Source organism: Oryctolagus cuniculus, chromosome 5 (genome assembly GCF_964237555.1).
Source record: "Oryctolagus cuniculus chromosome 5, mOryCun1.1, whole genome shotgun sequence".
NCBI classification, from domain to species: Eukaryota; Metazoa; Chordata; class Mammalia; order Lagomorpha; family Leporidae; genus Oryctolagus; species Oryctolagus cuniculus.
Genome location: NC_091436.1, coordinates 118,277,988 through 118,300,068, shown reverse-complemented (window position 1 = coordinate 118,300,068; position 22,081 = coordinate 118,277,988). Strand labels below are relative to the sequence as shown.

The 22,081-nt window shown below is 35.7% G+C and overlaps 1 protein-coding gene across 6 annotated transcripts in view; it reads right to left on the bottom strand.

Annotated features, from left to right (window-relative positions):
- The window catches only part of PKHD1 (PKHD1 ciliary IPT domain containing fibrocystin/polyductin), a 579,994-nt gene that overhangs the window by 169,950 nt on the left and 387,963 nt on the right, over positions 1 to 22,081 (bottom strand). For all 6 annotated transcript variants that reach the window (XM_070074011.1, XM_051855614.2, XM_051855618.2 and 3 more), the window contains 2 exons: positions 9,224 to 9,337; positions 5,741 to 5,828 (listed from right to left, as the gene is read on the bottom strand). In XM_070074011.1, coding sequence (XP_069930112.1) covers positions 5,741 to 5,828; positions 9,224 to 9,337 — 202 coding nt within the window. The remainder of the gene's footprint in view (positions 1 to 5,740; positions 5,829 to 9,223; positions 9,338 to 22,081) is intronic.

Below are 22,081 nucleotides of genomic sequence, written 5' to 3'. Positions count from 1 at the left end.
TTCAATCATATATTATAGGATTTTGTTGTTGCTCCTTCATGGTTTTTGCTTTCTATTTTACATTTTACATTTAGATGTTTCACTTTTTAAAAAACTTATCTTTAGGAGCTGTTTTAAAAATTATTTTATTCATGTTCCCATAAAATAATTGGGATACTTCAAATATTTTTCTATGATATAAATGAGAATATGTAACATAACATCCTGATTTTTGAATGATTAAAAGTACATGCTGGGGCCAGCGCTGTGACTCAACGATTTAAAGCCCTGGCCTGAAGCACCGGCATCCCAAATGGGCGCCAGTTCTAGCCCTGGTCTGCTCCTCTTCCAATCCAGCTCTCTATTATGGCCTGGGAAAACATGGTAAATGGCCCAACTCCTTGGGCTCCTGTACCCACGTGGGAGACCCAGAAGAAGCTCCTGGCTCCTTGCTTCATATCGGTGCAGCTCTGGCCGTCGTGGCCATCTGGGGAGTGAATCAGGGGATGGAAGACCTTTCTCTCTCTCTGTCTCTAGTTCTCTCTACAACTCTTTCAAATAAATAAAATAAATGTTAAAAAAAACTTAAAAATTGCATGCTACAAATTTATATGAGCCAAATTTATTCATGAGGAGAAGTCTTTAACAACTTTATCTTTCACTGTCATTGATTCCTTTAGTTTTACTATTCTCTATCCATATACAATACCTAGTTTTCTTATATATAATTCATTTTTTTTCTTTCAAAAATGTCAAAGTGACACTACATCAATATACATATTTTGTGGTACAATTTTACTCTTTTCTATACTTGCTATATTTCAATTCTCATTTCTGCTTTATATCTTGGGTTTTTAAAATACGCTTAAAATCATTGGTGACAAAGTTACATCACTTGAAAAAATTCAACTGTACTAGTTTCTTAATTTCTACTTTCATCTGGCATCCACTGAATTCATTAGACTCACTTGTTATTCTATTTCCAGTTTTTCTTATTGATAGTTTATTTTGCTTATTTTTTGTTTTCATATTCAATCCTGAAAGCGTGCAATGTGAAAGATGTATTGCATGTTTGGTCCTATCTTAGGCTCAATATCCTCATTATTGCTATTTCCCAAGTATTCTCTTCTGATGCCCTCTTTAATATCAAAGTTATTTAGGAAAGAGTTATTTTTTTTCTTTTCTTTAATCTCACAGGAAACTGAGATTGTTGGTTTATATGTTCTTTTAATTTCTATATTTATCATACTTTGCTCACATCCTAGTATCACTGATTTTATTCAGGTTTTAATTATGAATATATATTAAAGAATTTAATATATAAATTTATTATATTATTCACATTCTTCATATTTTTTCAAATATTTTTTAACTCAAGTCAAAGGTGAGAACTGAAAGAGGTTTGGACATGTCTTAGATTACTAATTTTGCTCTTGTGAGTTTTCCCTTGTATTTTTCAGAGGCTTGCATAATATATTTCTATACTGTATTAAATGTATAAAACTTTTCTGACTTCTGTGGTCTGACTGGAGATCAAATTTTTTTATTAAAGTAAAATTTATTTATTTAAACAATTTGATACATGTTCTTTGAAATTTACTTTTTTAAAATACTTTTGAGGTTCTTCTTTTTTTATTTTCTAAGATCCATTTAACCTTAAAATTTTCCTGAATTGCTTTTAAATTTCTCTCTGGTAAGAACATTATTACTAGGCCAGCATTGTGGTGTAGCCAGTTAAGCCACCACTTTCAATGCTAGCATCCCATATCAGAAGTCTGGTTCAAGTCCTGGCTGCTCCAGTTCAGAACCAACACCTCACTAATGCACCTGAAAAAGCAGCAGAAGATGGCCCAAATACATAGGTTCCTGCCAACCCCATAGGAGATCTGGATGGAGTTCCTTGCTCCTGGCTTCCATTTAGCCCAGCACCAACCATTGTAGCCATGTGGGGAGTAAACCAAGGGATGGAAGTATCTTTCTCTCTCTGTCTCTATTTACATATGTATGTCACTCTACATTTCAAATAAATAAATATTTTTTTAAAAAATTATAGCTTTAATAAAGTTATGATTAAATTTTAAATTTTAATTCAATGTTTGCCATTATTGGATCACTTTTAACAAGTATTTTGTTTCTATAACTGGCAGATCTATTCTTGCTTTCACATTTTTTTCTGCTGTGTGACTTTTTTGTTCTATCCTCTCACCACTTCATTTTCTTCTCTTTTCTTATTTATTTTCCTATTTGTTTTATGTATTATTTACATCATTTTCTTCCCCTTTGGTGATCTGGAAGGTATGCGTTCTACTTTCAATTCTAATAGAAGAGACACTCATACTCATTGTCTGTGACTCTCATGTGGTATCTCCAGTTGGCTATAGTTATAGTCTTAGATTTTTATATGAATTTTAAACTTTGATGATCAGTTTATGCTTAACTTAATTAGATTAAGTTCTATCAAATACTAAATTGGGTGTTGGTGTGAAAGTGTTTTCTGTGCATGGGTAACCCAGTGAGTTGTCCTTAAGAAAGGAGACTCCCCACCATAATGTGAGCAATCCTTGTTAATCACTGAGGTTTCTCTGAGGAAGAATACTTCCCTAAACAGTACAACATCAGTCCTACTCAGGACTGTGCACTCTGCCAACCCACACTACAGATTACAGACTTTCCAACCCCTGTGACTGTGTTGTCTATTCCTTGAAATAATCTCTTCATATATATAGGAGCACTATGTACAAGTACACAGATTGTCCCCGATTTGTGATGATTCTACTTAGATGTTCTGACTTAATGATGGTGCAAAAGCAGTGCACATTCAGGAGACACTGTAATTCAGATGGTAAATGTTGATCTTTCTCACTTTAGCAATATGTGATATGATGTTTCCTCATGATGCCAGCAGCGGCAGTGAGCTGCAGCTCCCAGTCACCATGCTGTCCCCAGGGAATACAACAGACATTCTCCAGTGTACTGTGTTGCTAGCCCTTGGAGATATAGGTACTTAATAAATTACATAAACTACTCAACGCTTTAGTATAAAATAGTCTTTGTGTTAAATGATTTTTGCCTAACTACAGGCTAATGTAAGTGTTCTGAGCACATCTAAGGTAGAGTAGACTACACTACGATGTTCTGTAAATTAAGTGTAAAAAACTCATTTCAACTCACAATATTTTCAACTTACAATGGGATAATCAGGATGTGACCTCATCATAAGTCAAGTAATATGTGTGTCTGTATATGTGTGTGGAGAGCTATAGAGATGAGATTATATGTACCGATAGGCTTACACACACACACACACACACACACACACACAATCTACTGGTTATATTATGATTTTATAAAAATAAAACCCTAATTAATCTATTAGCTTTTCAAATTTCATGCAGTTTTACAAGAACAATCATTAGAATTTGTCAAATTTTATGAGCCATATTTACATTATCATATTTGCAGTATTTCAAGAATTCTTATCACTAATTTATATTATTCTTCAATTTTGTTCCCATTTTTGGATTTTAAATTCAGTTGACTCTATTAATTAGAACACTTTTTTGTATTTTTTATAATTTTTTCAAAGCAATGTGTATTTCCCTTTACATGTTCAATGCATCTTTGCAGGATTCCTAATTATTTGGTAATATTCTTTTTTAATATTATTCATTTTATTTGAAAGACAGACAGAGACACCTAAAGAGAAACTTCTATCAGCTGGCCTATTTCTCAAATGCCCACAACAACTAGTACTGCACCAGGTCAAAGCCAGGAGCCAAGAATCCAACCCAAGTATCACATATGAGTGGCAAAGACCCAAGGACTTGAACTAGCACCTCTGTCTTCAAGGATAGACATTAGCAGGAAGTTGGAATCAGGAGCTAGGGCTCAGACCAGGTACTCCAATATGGGACACAAACATCCCAAGCTGCATCTTTTTTTTTTTTTTTTTTTTTTTTTTTGACAGGCAGAGTGGACAGTGAGAGAGGAGAGAGAGACAGAAAGAAAGGTCTTCTTTTTCTGTTGGTTCACCCCCAATGGCCTCTACGGCCGATGCACCGCACTGATCCGAAGCCAGTAGCCAGGTGCTTCTCCTGGTCTCCCATGTGGGTGCAGGGCCCAAGCACTTGGGCCATCCTTCACTGCATTCCCGGGCCACAGCAGAAACCTGGACTGGAAGAGGAGCAACCAGGACAGAATCCGGAGCCCCAACCAGGACTAGAACCCGGTGTGCCGGCACCTCAGGCGGAGGATTAGCCTGTTGAACTGTGGTGCCGGCCTACTTGGGCCATCTTCTACTGATATCTCAGGCCATAGCAGACAGCTGGATCAGAAGAAGAGCAGCCAGGACTAGAACTGGCTCCCATGTGGGATGCCAGCACTTCAGGCCAGGGCTTTAACCCACTGCGCCATAGCGCTGGCCCCAACAATTTTTATTTTTAATACTGATGTGTCCAAAGTAAACATAGCTACTCCTAGGTTTTCTATGCATAATTCATTTATAGCTTTTATTATTGTTTCTTTTTTATTTATTCTTGGCTCTTATTGAAAAGAAGGATTACCTATATGTAGCTTTCCATTTGTATATTTCTATTTCTAGTATCTTATCATTTATTAGTTTTATTGTCTTATTTTGCTTTCTACATTCTAGTGGTACTAGATATACATCAATTGGTTTTTCATGTCACCTGTTCAGTTTGAGGCAGTGTTGCTTCTACTCTTTACTGCATTATTAAATTTAATAAGATCTTTCATATGTTTTTTATCATTTCTATTTTGCTTCTGTCTACATCTTTCTACACAGTTGCAATTCAGATTATTCATTTCTTTTTTTTTTTTTGTAATTAGTAGTAATGATAATTTTTTTTAACTTTTATTTAATGAATATAAATTTCCAAAGTACAGCTTATGGATTACAATGGCTTCCCCCCCATAACGTCCCTCCCACCCGCAACCCTCCCCTTTCCCACTCCCTCTCCCCTTCCATTCACATCAAGATTCATTTTTGATTCTCTTTATATACAGAAGATCAGTTTAGCATACATTAAGTAAAGATTTCAACAGTTTGCTCCCACACAGAAACATAAAGTGAAAAATACTCTTTGAGTACTAGTTGTAGCATTAAATCACAATGTACAACACACTAAGGACAGAGATCCTACATGAGGAGTAAGTGCACAGTGACTCCTGTTGTTGACTTAACAAATTGACACTCTTGGTTATGGCCTCAGTAATCACCCTAGGCTCTTGTCATGAGTTGCCAAGGCTATGGAAGCCCCCTGAGTTCACTGACTCTGATCATATTTAGACAAGGCCATGGTCAAAGTGGAAGTTCTCTCCTCCCTTCAGAGAAAGGTACCTCCTTCTTTGATGACCCGTTCTTTCCACTGGGATCTCACTCATGGAGATCTTTCATTTAGGTGGTTTTTTTTGTTTGTTTGTTTTGTTTGTTTGTTTGTTTTTTGCCAGAGTGTCTTGGCTTTCCGTGCCTGAAATATTCTCATATTCATTTCTTATAGGATTCAGATTTTTTGAGATTTACTTGACAGCAAAAAAAATGTATGATCTAAAATTTACTCTTGCAATGAACTATGTTTCTCCACTTCCTTTTGCATGTTTCTATTTCTATTATGTTATTGGGATTTTTTATATCTTATATAGCAAGCCTCAATAAGCTGTTAAAATATATATAGGTGTGTGTGTATGCTTGTGTATGTGTGTGTGTGTGTGTGTGTAGCCTTAACTTAGTCTCATTCCTCACCTTTCATTTCCTGAAGCAATATCAGCTCCAAGATGTGTCCAGGATTTTTTAGTATAAGCACTGTGAAGCTGAACTTTCCCATAAACCCCTGAAAATAAAAAGAGCAACGGTTGAACAGGAAAATCCTTCAGAAGAATTAAGGTGAGATAAGTAAAATTCATTCCAGAAATAATTGTGCAAAATGTGATATAGAATCTGTATATTAAGGAGCCCATCTTATCAAAAAATGAATATTTAAGTGCTCTATTTTACAAGAGGTCATATATATCACACATGACCAAAAATAGTATTCTTTCAAAAACTATAAAGAAACAAATGCTGCACAACATGACAATAATCTAAAAGCTGGGGAAAAGAACCACTGTAATAGTTAACTAGTTAAATTTGAAAAAGTACTCCCTCCTACCTATAAGTGACTCCAAACCATTTGCAATTCTGTGGGAAGTTAACTGGTTTTGATATTTTATGTTATATAGTAGATTCTCCAAGGGGCATGGATAATTTTATTTCCTAAGGATAGGGCTTTGTTACTATTAGCTTTGTTTTCCGTGGTTGGACTTAATATTTTGTCTTATTACAGATATCAAGAGAGAGATCTCTACGTCCTTTATTTCAAAATATAATTTATTTCAGACTTGCAAATTAAAGTCTTACGAGGGCCATGCTTGATGCAGCCCAGTTTTATTCCTTCAGGTCTTTCCTCTTACATATTCCATTGCCATTTTCAACCATACTGAACATAATTCTTCATAGTCTAGTGGTCTAAAAATGTTTTGACCATGAAACTCAGCAGTAAAACTAAAATGTCATCATGTGCTCCCAACACATGTATATTCATTTTATTTAAATAGCTTTAGATAATATTTATTATTTCAGATAAATAAGTACGCTCATGTATATGAATATATTCATATATTTGAATAGAATTTCTAATATTATCTATCTGCACCCATTTGGATTGCTTACAAATTCATAGATGGAGACATTCCATTCTATTGCAAGCCATTAGCTCAAAACTTCACAATTTTCAGCAAAAAAAAAAGCACAAATGAAAGACTTAAATATTAGTAATGCACAAGTAATATACCTTGGGTTTACATAAAAATGGACTCAAAAAATCTCAATTATTTAGAACCTAACCAAAAAAAATATATATATATATACACACACAATTTTCCCATACCCTAATACAGGAAAAGGTCATAAGATGAAAAAACTAAAATCAGTGTTAATGTTTATTAAAAATCCCACTTTTAGGACATATTCTGCAATCAGTATTCCATAATAATAATTTATAAACATAGTTTACAAGATACCATCATTATCATCTTCTTCCATCCACAAAAAAAAAAAAAAATGAAATCCATCTTTTTCATTATAGGCTAAGTAACCTAGGCAGATAAGGATTCTGAAGCAATTTAGAGAGATTTCCAACAACACTGATAACAAAAAGCAGTTCACATCCTTAAATTTGAATTATCCAGAAAATTCAATTTACCAGAAAAGCAAATTTATTGGTCATTTCCAATCATCAAAGGATTACTGAAAAATGATACCATTTTTCAGTTGTTTCAAGGAGATTATAAAGGATTTAAAATGATTAAAATCCATCATTTACTTATGACACCATAAAAATTTAAGCATGCAATGAAACAAATATTCTGTTTTTTATTTCAATCTGGTAACAAAAGTTTTCAAAAGCCCTAATGTGATCATATGGCTGGGTTCAGGGATCAGGAAAGGCCTCTGCGGAAATCCTTAACAGAATATTTGATCCATTATAACCACTGCAGTCAAACAGAGTGGCTACTATATAGCTAAAAAGAGATTGAACATTTCTGTTTGTGATCCATCTACTCTTTGTCAACTTGGAAATTTTTTTAAATTGTTGAATCTCATATTATTGGGAAGATATAATAAATAGCATGCATGAAAAAATCTTCAGAAATTATAAAATACTATCAAAATATTACATAGCAATGATTATTTGTCAGATTTCTAAGTTAACTATTGTCCAAACATTATTTTCTGTTTTATTGAGTACTGAAATGCAGAGAGGAAGCTGCTAAGCATCGATGAATATTAAATTTCTATCTCATGGTATTCAGAAACCTCAAATAGGATGATCCTTTCTCTTTTGCCACAAGACAAAGTGAGTCACTTTAAACATTCAACACGGGCTCACTTGGTTAATCCTCCGCCTGCAGTGCCGGCATCCCATATGGGTATTGGGTTTTAATCCCGGTTGCTCCTTTTCCAATCCAGCTCCTTGCTGTGGCCCCGGAGAGCAGTGAAGGATGGCCCAGGTCCTTGGGCCCTGCACCCGCATGGGAGACCAGGAGGAAGCACCTGGCTCCTGGCTTCGGATTGGAGTAGCTCCGGCCATAGCGGTCATTTGGTGGGGGTGAACTAACGGAAGGAAGAACTTTCTCTCTGTCTCTCTCTCACTGTCTATAACTCTAACTGTCAAATAAATTAAAAAAAAAATAAAAAAAAATTCAACACAATAGTGCATATTATAGAGAATCCATTGACGTCAATATTCTGTCTGTTTAAAGTAATACATTCAAGGTATGTAACAATATATTTTAAAAGGTGATAAATTATAATCAAAGTTAGGGAAAGAAAGTAACAAGAGAATCAGGTTTTTAAAATGTAAATATTCTTAAAGGGAAATTGCTTCATACAAAGGGTTATCCCTCTTTACTTATAAAATTAGCAATTATCATAAAGAAAAAGTGATAGAGTATTCAAAATACAATAATCATTCTTTTCTTATTTAAAACTGAGCTATTTTGAAGCTCTTACTTACATCATGGTTATACAAGGTAGATAGACTCTTACTTCAGACAGACTTTGGAGTCCAAATAATCTGTTTATAAATCTACATTCTGTCACTAGAAAACTGTGTGGTCTTATACATATTTTTCATCATCCCTGAGTCTTAGCTTTTTTTGAGTTTTGTTTATTTATTTGAAAGGCAGAGCAATGGCGGGGAGGAAGGTCAGGGGAGCAGAAAGAGATTTTGCATTCACTAGTTCACTCCTAAAATGGCCACAACAGCCTATTCTTGGTCAGGCCAAAACCGGGAGTCAAGAACTCTACACTGGCCTTCCACATGGATAGGAGAGGCCTCAGTATTTGGACCACCTTCTGCTGTCTTCTCAGGAAAATCAGCAGGAAGATGGATTGGAAGCAGAGCAGCCAGGACTCAAGACTCAAACTGGCACTCCTATCTATGCTACTGGCACTGCAAGCAGTGGCTTACACTACTGTATCACAGTGCTGGCATAAATCTGAGTTATGACTTCCATAAAATGGTCACTGCTCACAGAAAACCTAGTAGGGGAAATAATAAATTATCTAGAAGAATGCCTGGAATTTAGTAAGTAATCTATGAATGACATTTCTATGAGACACACACAAGCACATATATACACATGCTTACTTATTTTTTTAATAAAAATTATTTCATACTCTTACCAATTATTCCTGGGTCAATCTGAATTCCATTGAAACGATCACAAAAGACACCCTCTGAGGCTCTAAGGAGAATCGTAAGCTTTTGTTCTTTCTGTAAGGGATTTTCTAAAGTACCTGTTTATAAAGAAAAGTATATCATTCAACACAATTTGAAATTAAGAGGGAGAGATACAAATTGTGATGTAATTTCAGAAGTGTAAAGTTGATGCTAGGAAGTAGAATACATGCAACAGAGAACATAGTCACATGATTCAGTATAGTTTTCTGAAGGAGACCAGATTACTATTCAGCAATGTGCACTCTTCATTAGCGCACATCATGGTTTCCTGACTTCCTAATGTTTATTGGTCATATGACTTGTTTTATCCAGTGAAATTTGGGTGGCAGGGATATTAATGCCAGTTCCCAGTTCTTCAAGGCACTTGGCAAGTTTTTACCAGGTCTCTGCAATGATGCGTGCTGCCATGAAAGAAGAATTCCTCAAATAGCTTATAGGGCTTGAAGGAAGAGACTTACAGATCAAAGCTGGATAGAACACACAAGTCGAAGCCAAGTCCATCTGAGTCTAACCCAAATATTTGTTGTTGAAAACCACCGAGATTTGGGGGTTGTTTGTTGTACACCATTATTACAGCAAAATACTTGGCTGATACACTAAGGCTAGTTGATTCCCAAATTCCTTTAATGTGTTTTAGCATTTAATCCTTGCAAGGAACCTGATAAGTATGATTCTGATCCAAGTTTTAAATATTTATACATAAAGGATATTAGAGGTTAAGGGACTTGTCTAAGTTTATCCAATAAGTAACAAAATCTATTTGAAGAAAGATCTAGTTGTTGTGTTTCATTAAGCAAGTAGTAGGTCATATTCTAAATCTAAATTCTGTTAGCAGCTTAAAGACATAATGTTACGATACTCCCACAGCAGTTTGGAATGACTTCTGATCTTATGCTGCTAATGTAAACAATGGTGTCTGTCAGTTTTACAGTGTGAGACTTGTTCAGGGAAAATTCTGAAACAGTGTTAATGAGTATGGATCTAAGGAAGACTATTTTCTTTTGGAATATGCATCTGAGAGCACAGAAACTATTACAAAGAATGCTTAAGGAGTAACTGAACAGACCCCAAATTATATACTAGATCAAATAGGCTCACAAAATCTGTATGCTCTGAAACAAAACTTTCCAGTTTAGAAATTTCTGAAAACAATACCAAAAATGAAGTGATCTCTAGAGCAGCCCAAAATAATCCCCCTGCAAAGATTCAAGGTGAGTTTGAAGCTGCTACGTACCTATTTTTATAGCCCAGGCTTTACAAACATTATTCTAGAAGGGACTGTTGGAAGCAGAACTCAGAGAGGAAATAAATCTGCCTGGAGTCCTAAAACAGGTCAATGGGCAAACAAGGATCAGAACCCACAGCCTGTGTTTCTTAAATAAGCCGCTAAGGTATGCCCCTGCTCTGTGTAGGTAATGCCAGGCCTCAATTGAGAGACTAATGTCTCCTCTTAGCCAAAACAAAGATGTGCTAGAGCAGAAAGAAGGGAAGCAGGGGAGGGGGAGAATGTTAAGCAAATGTGTATGGTGTAACTCTTATCTTGCGGTTATAAGTCTGTCCAGTAAGCTGTTTTCCAACTGTGATTTCATTTATTTCACGGAGGGTAGTTTAAAGTCTTGGGGAAAAATGGCCTAGCACTAAACAGATACCAGAGAGAAAAAAGTAGGACAGTTTTTGCCCTAGAGAAATGTATGCAGAGTCCCACAAAAAGAGTTCAGCATTCTTTTAAAATCAGAGATTAAATCAATTATGCAACCCAAAACTACAGCACATGTGGAGCTTTCGCAGAAAGTCTGGGCAAAATTAGTCAGCCTGCCATGATCTTTCAGTATCTCAGATGACCAGGATTTCAATTCTTTTCTATAATGAGGGGCAAGGAAAAGATGCAGAATAGAAGCCAGGTAGAAATAAGTGAAGTTGAGAAGGAAATCCAAGCTATTTCAACATTAAAATGCAAAGCTTCTTAAATTCATAAAAGCTGGGGAACAGGAAGCTTTCAAGGCTGAGATACTCATTTTATTCTCAACTCCAGCAATCAAAGAAAGAGGAGGCACTCTCTCCAGTATGTGTGTTGATCCTAAATGGGAATAGCCACTTCCTAAAGAAGACGCTAGGAGCACTGTTTATCACTAGTCTAAGCTGTAAGCCTCCTGCTAGTTGGTCTCACCTGTAGCAAGAGGTTAAAACCTTAATGAATTTATATATTCATAATGGAGGGGAAATTCATTTTCATTGGGCTGCAAAGACATTCCATATGTTTGCAAATGTATATTTTATTTCATTCTCATAACCTCACAGTGAATATTATTGAGGTTCTCATGAGGAAACTGAGGCAAAGAGAGCTTAAGTAACTTGTCAGGAATTACACAGCTATTAAGTGGTGGATTTGGACTGTAGATTTCATAAGTATCACGGAGGACATGTGAATATGGAGGAATAGGAAAGGAGTAATGGGAGGCTGCTATTGTGGGCAATGGAACTAGAGTAGAATATGTTCCAGATGCTAAAATCTCCCGGGGAGATGGAAGAAAATCACTTCAGGTATAGGAAAGGTAACCACTGTAATGGTTTGGGGAATATGATACAAATGGATTCCATGAATTTCAATAGGTAAGAATAGATTCAAAGGACTTTTAATTATTTTATTACATAACTTCTTTGATGGACGCAAATAGACATATAGCTTACACTTAAGCCCCTCTATCAGGATGACTCCTCACAGCTTGTACTAAGCAAACCCAATGGGAACTCTGACCACTCCCTTAACTTTCTCAGAAGGGCCTCAGCCTTTTCTCTTCTTCCTGATTCCCAATCGTCCCTCAAAACTTGGCCCCACTGTAAGTTATTTCTAAAAGCTTCCTATGGTCTAAACTTAGGTGACCCCCTTTCAACACAAGAATGTCCATGCCCTTGCTGCAGTAATTTCACTTAAAGGAAGTTGTCTGCTATATGGAATATGGGTAAAGATTAATATCCAATGTTGTTCATTGTAGTTGTATTTATTTCTAATTGTATGCATTTAAAAGTGCTTTGAAAGAGTAAACAGAAGACCTTTGTCCTTTTATAATCCCTTCCTCTGTCTAATCTTGTTGTTGTAGTTGTTGTTGTTGAACCACACAAATCCCTGAACAGGTCATGTGCTTCCTTGTATCTGCTTTCACTGCCTGACACACTGCCAGTCCTGTTTTCTTCACAACTAACCCATGTACTTTCAAACCCAGCTCAGTGCCACCCTTTGGAGATCCTTCCTCATCAACTAACTCTGCAGTAAGTGGTCCTCCATGACAGCCACAACAAGCTATGATTTACCTCCATACTTCTAAAACTGTACTGTAGTTGCCTTTGCCTCATTGTCTCCTTCTCTGAATGAAACTGGGTGTTGCCAGAAGAATTCACTTGAAAATATTTTACCCAGAAATTGTGATCTAGGTAATATTTATCAACTTTCCTGCAGAAAACATTTTGAAATAAAGAGAAATATTCTATAGTAATAAAGAAACTCACTTTAAGAGTAAGATATAACAATTTTAAACCCATATGCACCTAGCATCTTCATATCAAACTATATAGAGTAAAAATCTAAAAAACTTGTGGAAAAACAAACATGTCTATAAAAATATTAAAGTCAGCACAGCCTCTCACAGAGTAAACAGAAAATAATAAGGGTGCAGCCCAAACTGGCGAGTAGTGCTGAACCAATTTACATATGACACACATTTTATTCTAAATTACTTTTTAACTTCAGCTATATATTTGAATTTCTTATCTTAGAAATATCCCACCCCAATAGAATCAATTCCACCTGAAAATAAATGAAGGCTGAAAGGACTTGCAATCCAGTGCAATAAGAACTGGTCACAAGGGGCCGGCACTCTGACACATCCCACATGGGTGCAGTTAGTGTTCTGGCTGATCGAGCTCTCTGCTTATAGCCTGGGAAAGCAGTAGAAGATGGCCCAGGTGTTCGGGCACCTGTACCCCCAAAGCTCCTGGATCCTCCCTTCAGATCAGCTCAGCTCCGGCCATTGCGGCCATTTGGGGAGTGAATCAGCGGACGGAAGACCTTTCTTCTGTCTTCCTCTCTCTGTAACTCTACCTCTCAAATAAGTAAGCTTTTAAAAAATCTGTAGGCATCATCAAGTGATAATGTCTAGCCTTCATAGAGTGACTTTATTCAGTCTGATCATTTTTTATTACTAATGAGGACTATCATTTTCAGAATATTAAACATTACAATGTTATTTATTCACCATTTGAGGCATGTATCCTTAAACTCCATGGACAGGGTGAAGCAAATTACTTCCTTTCCTTAAGCCTTGATTTTCTCAATAGAAAAACAGGAACAAAAACAGCACCCAGTTTTTGTGAGGGTTAAATGATTTGGTGCATGTTAATAGCACACAGCACAATGTATATACTGCATGCTGTTAAAAATGTTGACTCTTGGTAGTAATTGTATTAAAAATATAGTAACAATGGAGATATGTTGATTTCAAAGTTAACTTTTAGGTTTGGAAATTAAGAAAAATAAGGCATACTCTTTGTAGAAAGTAATGAGATTTGGTGAGTGAACCAACAGCTGCAAGATTTTTTTTTCTGTCTCCCTCTTTCTGTGTTTCAAATAAAGTATAAATAAAAAATTTAGAAAATACAAACATTTAAAACAAAAAACAGACTTTAAAATTTGCATTTTTATTATTAATTAATTAAATTTGATTATTTTAACAACTAAGTAGAAGTCTAAGAGCCTTATATTACTATTATAGAGGTCCCTATGTCAAAAACACAATTTAGGAAAACACTGAGTTAGCAAATGTTAAGATATTAAAGTAGAGATAATTATTTCAGAGACTTACTGATGCCCATGAGAGAGAAGAAACTTGATTTGTAATGGTGTTTTGCTTAAAAATATTCATACATATTTAAAAGTAATATGATAAATTTTCAGAGAACGCTATCCACGAGCAAATAAACAGAGCTTCCCATGTTTAATCTCATTTGAAAATACACCCAACTTACTGTTGGCTGTCAGCCCATTACTGACTTTCCAAGCACAGAAATTGGGGCTCGTGTTATCAATATTTGTAAAGGACAAAATTTTTACACTTGTGCCCTTATAGTTAAATAATGACATTTACACACCTTATTCCTTTGTTGTCACTTTTTTTTTTTTAAGTGAACTGTTAGTTTCGTTAAAGAACTGTCAGTGGAAACAAACTGATTTTTTAAGATGAATTTATTTATTTGAAAATAAGAATTACAGAGAAGAGAGGGGAGTCAGAGAAAGAAAGAGATCTTCTAGCAGCTGGTTCACTCCCCAGAAGGCCACAATGGCCTGGGGGCTGAGCCAGGAGCTAGGAGCTTCTTCCTGGTCTCCTACACAAACAGCAAGGGTCACACACTTGGGCCATACTCTGCTGCTTTCTCAGGCCCTTAGCAGGGAGCTGGATTAGAAGTTGAGCAGCAGAGACTTGAATCAGAGCCCAAAGGTGATGTCAGCATGGTAGGCTGTGGTTTTATCTACTGTGCCACCATGACTGCCCCAACAAACTGATTTACTGACATGATCCACATTAGCTAATTTACAAACCACCTATTTTGCAGATATCTATGTACACTTATACTCATCTTTACACAATACATGTGTAGGTATTTGTATTATTTTCCAATCATAGTTAAATTTGGAAGAGGACATTGACATATTTTTATTCAATATATTATTTTGAAACAAAGAGCACACACACAAGATTTTATCTGGCTGCTGAATGGATGTGACTATTGGGTGTTGTGGCTTTAGGCTGCAGGATATGTTTTAATCTACACTTTTCTCAGGTTTGTTTCCTTCTTATTACTTAATCAACCAATGAACCTTACAGAACTGTCAGTGTGGAAGGCAATAAACTGGGTATGGATTTTTCTTCTTTAGGATTGAGAAAGTCTCGATCATGGAAGCAATGAAAGAAACTTCCATAGACCGAGTACTTCATTTCCTGACAATCAAAGCCATGTGCTAATGATGACCTTAGGCTCCTGGCTATAAATGTGAGACAGGGCTGACAAATACCCATCACTAGACCTGAAAAACAATATGTGACAAGTTTTAGGATGGAGGCCTGACTTCCTAGTGTAATTACTGAGTGACTAGGCAGTGCATCACATGACCTAATTGTGACAGGCCAAAGGAGCAATGAACTGCTATATCCACAATTAGTTACATTGATGTGTGATGCAGTCTTGCTGATTTAGGAGTCAAGGAGAGATATGTTAAGATTTAAATACTTACCAGAATATTTATTACAAAAAGTGTATTTTCACAAGAAAAGTAAACTATAGAAATTTATAATTTGTATAATTATTTGTATAATCATAATTATTTGTATAAATGCAGTTTTAGATTGTTTTAAAACATTTATTTATTGGAAAGGGTAAAAGAAAGGGAGAAACAGATCTTTCATTCACTGGTTTATGCACCAAATGGCTTCAAAAGCCAGGGCAATGCCTGGCAGCAGCCAAAAACCTGGAACTCCATCCAGATGTCCCATGTAGGTGGCAGGCTCCCAAGTACTTGGGCCATTATCTGCGGCCTTTTCAGGTGAATTAGCTGGAAGCTGCATCTAGAGTATAGTAGCTGGGACTTGAACCAGCATTCCAATATGGGATATAGGCATCTCAAGTGGTGTATTAACCTGCTATGCCACAATATCCACTCTCTATTTTATTTACTATTATTTTATATTATTTTATAATGTATTATACAAATCCATTACTACTAGTTACCTTTCTGAAACCTCTCTATAACATATTATAAGAAAAATTTACATCAGAAATTTTAAAAGTAGGAAATTAAAATAGTCTCCACTGAATTGAATATTTGGATCAATAGCATTTTAACATCACTGATATCACAGATAATAGGGAGGACATGTAAAAACATGGGAAGGAAGACCTTTCTCTCTGTCTCTCTCTCTAATTCTGCCTGTCCAAAAAAAAAAAAAAAAAAAATTGGAAGAGCATCTCATCTAAGGAGAGACACTGAGAAACAGAATGGGTTCAGATAGCTATTCATGGGCAAACACAAACACTGAAAACAATCAACAACCAGTGCTTATTAAAAAGGCTTTGAGATGGGAATTTTTATCAGTTTTCCTTCACAGACTATAAAAATTGAAAATAGTTTTGTACAAGATCACCAACTTTTTCAATGTGTTTTTACACTTACTTTGATCCTCTTATATGAGAAGATAAACATGTTGTAGTCATTTAAACACAGTCTAATTCCTTCCTCCCAGATTTAAGTATAAGGAAAAAACACCTAGTTATATCCATTCATTCATATATACATTAACTAGTTATAAAGCATATTATCAAAAGACTACTATGCAGTAGGGGTTATAAAATGTTCTGAAAATGTCAATTATTTAATAGAGAATAGACATTCATGAAACCATACCGTTTCATGGTAATAAAATAAAAACAGTCATAACAATCTGAGTTAGTAGAGGGACTAAAAGAGATCACTGGAATCTATTAAGTGGAGAAAGGGATGATTGTAAATGTATATTTTGGGGAAAGGCTGAAAGGAAGAGTGTTTTAGGGAACTAAAAGAGCCTCTAACCTTGGTCATGATCTTGACTGAGCATAGTCCTGGGAACAGATGGACAATCTCTTTGGATCTCAGTTGCATCAAGACAGATGATTCTCATAGTCACAGAGTCCTGTTAGCGGATTTTTTTCAGAAGTTGAAAAATGAATTGCTAACCTAGAATTATAATCCAGGTCTCTGGAATGTTTGTGTTTATGAAGGTCTTAATTTCCATACAATTAAAGCCATACTCATGAAACTATCTAAAAATAGCAATTATCAGCATAATTTGCATATTTTGTTCTTTTGTTTTAGACAATAACATTGCCAATCTTATAATCCAGACTATATCATGAAACTCATCATGTTCACCATAAACTCATTACTGTTTATCACTATTCTTCAGCTACCATGGTTAACTTTCTGTCTTTCAGTTATGCAAAACACATTCCTGTCTTAAGACTTTTACACTAATACTTCATCTTGTCTAAATCTCTCATGATCAAATCTTTGTTGGCCTATCTGCTTCTTGTCTCTGTAGTCTGAAGTTACATTTTTTGCTCCAGAATGGTCTATACCTATTAAATTATAACAACATAAAACATGTAACCATATACACAATTTTAATTTCATTTTTGGTGTGGTGACTACTCAATATGTTAAATACAGTACATTTAGGAATGACATACTTGGTATAAATTTCCCTCCTGGGTTATTTTTTCATAAGTCTACTTGTCCTTTAGATGTTACTATTTATACATTCCTTTGAAATTTAAACTTAAGACATAAGTCTATGTATTTAATGAGCCACTGTATAAGGCTTACCTTGTGCCTTATACTGTTCAAGAACTGTAGTAAATACCAAGTCATTTAATTTTTACAAAACTCTATGAAATAAGTACTTTTACTATAATTTTAGGGAAAAGGGAACTGAGGTAGAGCTAGCTCATGTAACTTGCCAGGATCACTCAACTAACAAGTGGTGGAAAAGGAATTCACTCATTTTCCCCCATGACCCAGATCTCCTAAACTGAAACCTAGAACATGTCAATAACTCTTCCTCACCTCACATAAAAATGGTTACCAGGTTCTAGTGATATTTATCTTGCTGATGTTTCTCTAATTCATTCTTTCCTCTTTAACTACAGTGCCTTAATTCAAGCCCTTACAATTTATGCCCTGAAAGACCACAGAAGTCTCATCATTTTTCACTGTGTCCCTCCCACACTGCCTGAAGTGACCTTTATGAAACCAAATCTAATCACGTCACTTCCCAGCTTTCTTCATGACAAAATCCAAATACCTTAGCACAGTGTTTAAGCTCAAGAAACTTCATTTGCTGTCACTATTCCACACAAATCCTATAACCCATACATGCACACACTGTACAATTTCCTGAAGGTATAACGTTTGTTCAGATTTTGTCCTTAAACTTTAGCTATTTCATCAATCTATTCATCTTCACATTCTAATATTGAAGTGTTATTGTGTTATTTGGGGTATTCATGTTGTCTTCCTTATTATTACTTCTTGAATTTCTGTGTTTATTTTTAGACACTTGTGGAAAACTTATTAGTTTTCTCCTCTGATGTCTTTTTTTTTTTTTTTTTTTTTTTTGGACAGGCAGAGTTAGACAGTGAGAGAGAGAGAGACAGAGAGAAAGGTCTTCCTTTGTGTTGGTTCACCCCCCCCAAATGGCCGCTATGGCCAGTGCACTGTGTGGATACAAAGCCAGGAGCCAGGTACTTCCTCCTGGTCTCTCATGCAGGTGCAGGGCCCAAGGACCTGGGCCATTCTCCACTGCACTCCCAGGCCATGGCAGGAACTGGACTGGAAGAGGAGCAACCAAGACAGAATCCGGTGCCCCAACTGGGATAGAACCCGGGTGCCGGCACCACAGGTGGAGAAATTAGCCTAGTGAGCCGTGGTGCCTGCCTCCTCTGATGTCTTTTATCTTTGAACTGCACCTCTGTGGCTTAGTGGAGTATCTGCTCTTTCAGGGAATATCCAGAGGTGTGTGCTGGGTATGACCAGGGAGCACTGGTCATTGCTCCAGGGGGACATCCAAGTTGAACGAGGTAGATCTACTCTATTGTCAGCAGGGAAGTGGGTTTGATTACCTAAGCCGTGTGCAGGTTAAAAGACATGACCTTTCCAATTACGCTTTTATTTACTTGTCTCCATTATTTTACTAAAATAGCTATTGAAACTTGGATACCCAATAAGTCCCGTGGTGCTTGGTACCTGGTACACACTGAGTAAACACAGGGTGAATGAAACAATGGACACACAAGTGAATTGCTTTAAGCTTATCTAGAGTGTTTTATCAGAGCACTGAAAAAAATGAAATTGAGTTTGTCATTTGTGATATATTCTTAGCCCTCCAAGCAAAGTTTTGATTTTAAACTTCCCTTCTAATTCTAGTACTCAATGATTCTTTTTTTAACATATGCCTTTGCTTTTATCTATTTTTAATATTTTTTATTTATAGCAGAACAAATTTTATGTATTCTATATGTACAGATTTAGGAGCATAGTGATACTTCCCAACCTACCCTGCCTCCCATGCTCCTACCCTCTCTCCTCCTTCCTTTCTTATTCTCTTAATTTTTACAATAGCAACTACTAAAACTCAGTTGATACCTTTTGCTAGCACCAATTGTCCCAAAAGCAGGACCACCAAAAAATATAATTCCACAATGACAGGACTTGGATCAAATGGCATGAGATAGCAGACATGTTCTGGCAGCACTCCGTGCCAATGTCCACATCTATTAAGTTTGTTTACTAACTAGTCATATTATCTATTTCATGTTGGGATTTCTTTGGGGTGTGGTGAAATTGGACAGATGGGTTGAAAGTCTTCCTTCAGGCATTATACACATAGGATTTGGCAGATGGGTTTCAATAAGCAACCTTTAGGCTTGGAACACATGGATGAAGCAGGGAAAAAAGAATACATCATTATCCAGTGATGAGTAAAAATACAGCTGGGAGTGGTGAAACTTAACAATAAGATCTGAAATATATAAAATAAAACTGGAAAGTGGCACACTATTACTTCTCAGTGAAGATACAGACTTTTAGGCCACAGGTTAAATATTATAGTAATAAGTGACCTCAGAAGCCTAAAAACAACACAAAAGAAAACTTTAGTAATAGTCGATGCCAACCTGAAATAAATTTTCTGTAACAAGAACAGAACTAAATTTTATTTAATATTTCTATCAATTAATTAGATAAGGATTTTATAGAATATTTTTCTTTTAATTTCATTTTTAAATTTTAATTAATTTTTAACAGATGCCATATGATTTGTAGATACTAGTTTAAGAACATAATGATATTCCCTTCCTCCCACCCTCCTTCTTTCTACCTCTTTTTTTGTTTTTGAGATAACATATTTTAAATTTGCAATACTGCAAAAGCGCTTAAGCCTTCACCAAATAAGAACTTTAAATAAAAACCAAAAAGACCCTAATTTAATGAGAATATAGACAATGGCTATAAACAATAATTGAATGGGAAAATGACCATTTCACACATAAACAGTTTTTTTCTTCATTCATTCATAATTTCTTTCACTAAAACAGAACCAATGACAATGTAACATCTAAATATTTCCTGTGTGATTACAAAATAGCAATTAAGTTCATTTAGACTGTAAGCCATTTCCTCTCAACAGTTTATGCAGAAGAATAATTTTATGCAGATTGCCACACATTTTTTACTTCCATGTTTATTCCAGCTCAAACCACAATAGTTAAGATTTGGAATCAATGCAAATGCCCATCAACTGATGGCTGGATAAGGAAAATGTGGTATATATACACCATATAATATTGCTTAACCATAAAAAATAATGAAATCCTGTCATTTGCAACAAAACGGATGCAACTGGCAATCATTATACTTAATAAGCAGGATCCAAAAAGACAAATACCATATGAAGATTTTATAGAATATTAAGCAAATCAGCAAATAGTATAAATCTGGTAGGAAAAGATCAGAATCCAAAGGTGTGTCCCCAGAATGGAAAGATGGACTGAAGAAATCAAATGGAGAGGTAAATAAAAACTTTTCTAAAACTCGAGAGAAATCAAAATAAGCTTCACACAAGTATACAAGGTAGAAATATGTATTTGAGCTAAGAAATGGAAAAAAAGTAGGAATTAGAGTTGACAATATAGTTGATAGGACAAACAGTATGACATGACAGGCTAAAGAAGTGAGTTTAATCTTTGTATTAATTGAAGAATCACACAGCAGTCATGGGAAGTGGAAGCTGAGTTATTGGACTTTTTCTGTTAACATCTCCATTTCCAAACCCTTCCCTTCTTTACTCTGATCAGTGCTCCCATAGTACTAATGACTTACATGTACTGCACCAATGGATTCTCTTTTATGATGACTTCTGATCGGATGCAGGCAGATGGCAGTATGAACAAGAAACAGGAGGGAAGCAATAAAGTAAGGTCACAGAATTTATTCTTATAGGTCTCTCTCTGTGCCAAGTCCCATTCATAGAAACGGCCATGCCTTTGGTCAGCACATCCCCTTCTACCTCTACATTCCAATGATGCTTTCCTTTCTTCTTTCATGTTAAGTGGTAGTAGGGATATACTACTTTTCTGGTCCCGAGATGTGCCCCATCCCACTTGGAATTTGATAAATAAATCTTTTACTTGAATCTCCTCGATTTACCCAATTTGTATTACATGACTTTGTGTTGGCACCCTGGCCAATAAACTAACATTTCTTGAACAATGACTGGCAAAAAATGCAGTATGTGCTGTTGTGTTTAATGATTTCAACATCCCTGTAAGGTAGTTTCTGTTTGTATCTTACGTATGTTGCAGATGAAGAAACCGAGATGTCCACAGGTTGATTCACTTAATGGCAAACAGCAAATAGGAGGCCAGCTTGGATTTGATCCCAAACTATCTGACTTAGAGGCCATGCTGTTAACTGCCACACTCAGGTCATTCTGTTCAGAATAGGTCAGGTCCCGCCAGGGAATAGTTCTATTACTCTGGCTTCACGCATTCAGAGGAATGAACAAAACATAGCGACCTTAGAGGCAATACCAGGACAAGTGTAGGGATCTCACAACCCTGAGAAATGTGGAAGGTGTGCAAATTTATATGTTCTTTCTGAAATGAAATTTTCAAGATCTATCAAGTACCTTAAAAAATGCTCTTACCCTTAGGCCTATTCA